This window comes from Numida meleagris, unplaced genomic scaffold, assembly GCF_002078875.1.
Source record: "Numida meleagris isolate 19003 breed g44 Domestic line unplaced genomic scaffold, NumMel1.0 unplaced_Scaffold350, whole genome shotgun sequence".
Classification (NCBI taxonomy): domain Eukaryota; kingdom Metazoa; phylum Chordata; class Aves; order Galliformes; family Numididae; genus Numida; species Numida meleagris.
Genome location: NW_018364575.1, coordinates 62336 through 63153, shown reverse-complemented (window position 1 = coordinate 63153; position 818 = coordinate 62336). Strand labels below are relative to the sequence as shown.

The 818-nt window shown below is 62.2% G+C and overlaps 1 protein-coding gene across 1 annotated transcript in view; it reads right to left on the bottom strand.

The window, feature by feature from the left end:
- Positions 1 to 754, bottom strand: part of ATP1B2 (ATPase Na+/K+ transporting subunit beta 2) — a gene marked incomplete at its 3' end in the record, with an annotated part of 26784 nt that extends 26030 nt beyond the window's left edge. The window contains 1 exon segment of the mRNA XM_021383152.1: positions 32 to 754. Coding sequence (XP_021238827.1) covers positions 32 to 143 — 112 coding nt within the window.
- Between the last annotated feature and the right edge of the window lie 64 nt (positions 755 to 818).

Sequence of the window (818 nt, the reverse complement as noted above, 5' to 3'; positions counted from 1 at the left end):
CCTCCCCAAATCCTCCCCCCCCAGGACCTACCCCAGCTGGTGCCCGTCCTGCCCAGCACCTGGCGGCTCCGGGGGTCCCACACGAATGCCCTCCACTCGGCCAGCACCTGCCCGCAGCTCCGCTTCTCCTTGTCCCGCGCCATCTTCTGAGCCCAAATAATCCCCCAAAAAATCCTAAATAATCCCAAATAATCCCAATCCTAATCCCGATCCGTCCGCGCCGGGACTCGAACCCGCGATTCCCCGTCGTTTCTCCCCGCGCCACCTTATATAGCCTCGGTGGTCACGCCCCCATATGCTAATCTGATGGACACGCCCCTTTATGCTAATGAAGGGGCGGGGAGCCCCGCGGCGGTTCCCACCGCCCCCCATTGAGAGATTTGGGGCATGGGGGGGGTCTTAAAGGGGCCGCGCTGGGAAAGTGTGGTTGTGGGGGTCTACTGGGGGGTACTGGGGTGGGACTGGGGAATATTGGGAGGGTAACGGGGAGGTACTGGGGGGTAACTGGGAGCACTGAGGGGTAACTGGGAGGTAAGTGGGAGGGACTGGGAGCACTCCGAGGAGGGGATTGGGGTAACTGGGGAGGACTGGGAGCACTGAGTGGGCAACTTGGAGGAGCAGGGGAATAACTGGGAGCGCTGGGGGGGGACTTGGGAGGAAAGGGAGTAACTGGGAGGACTGGGGGGAACTGGGAGCATTGAGGGGTTTACTGAGGGGTAACTGGGAATACTGGGAGGAGACTGGGAGCACGGGGGGGGTGGAACTGGGGGGGTAACTGGGAGTACCAGAGAGGACTGGGAGGCACTGGGGTAGAACTG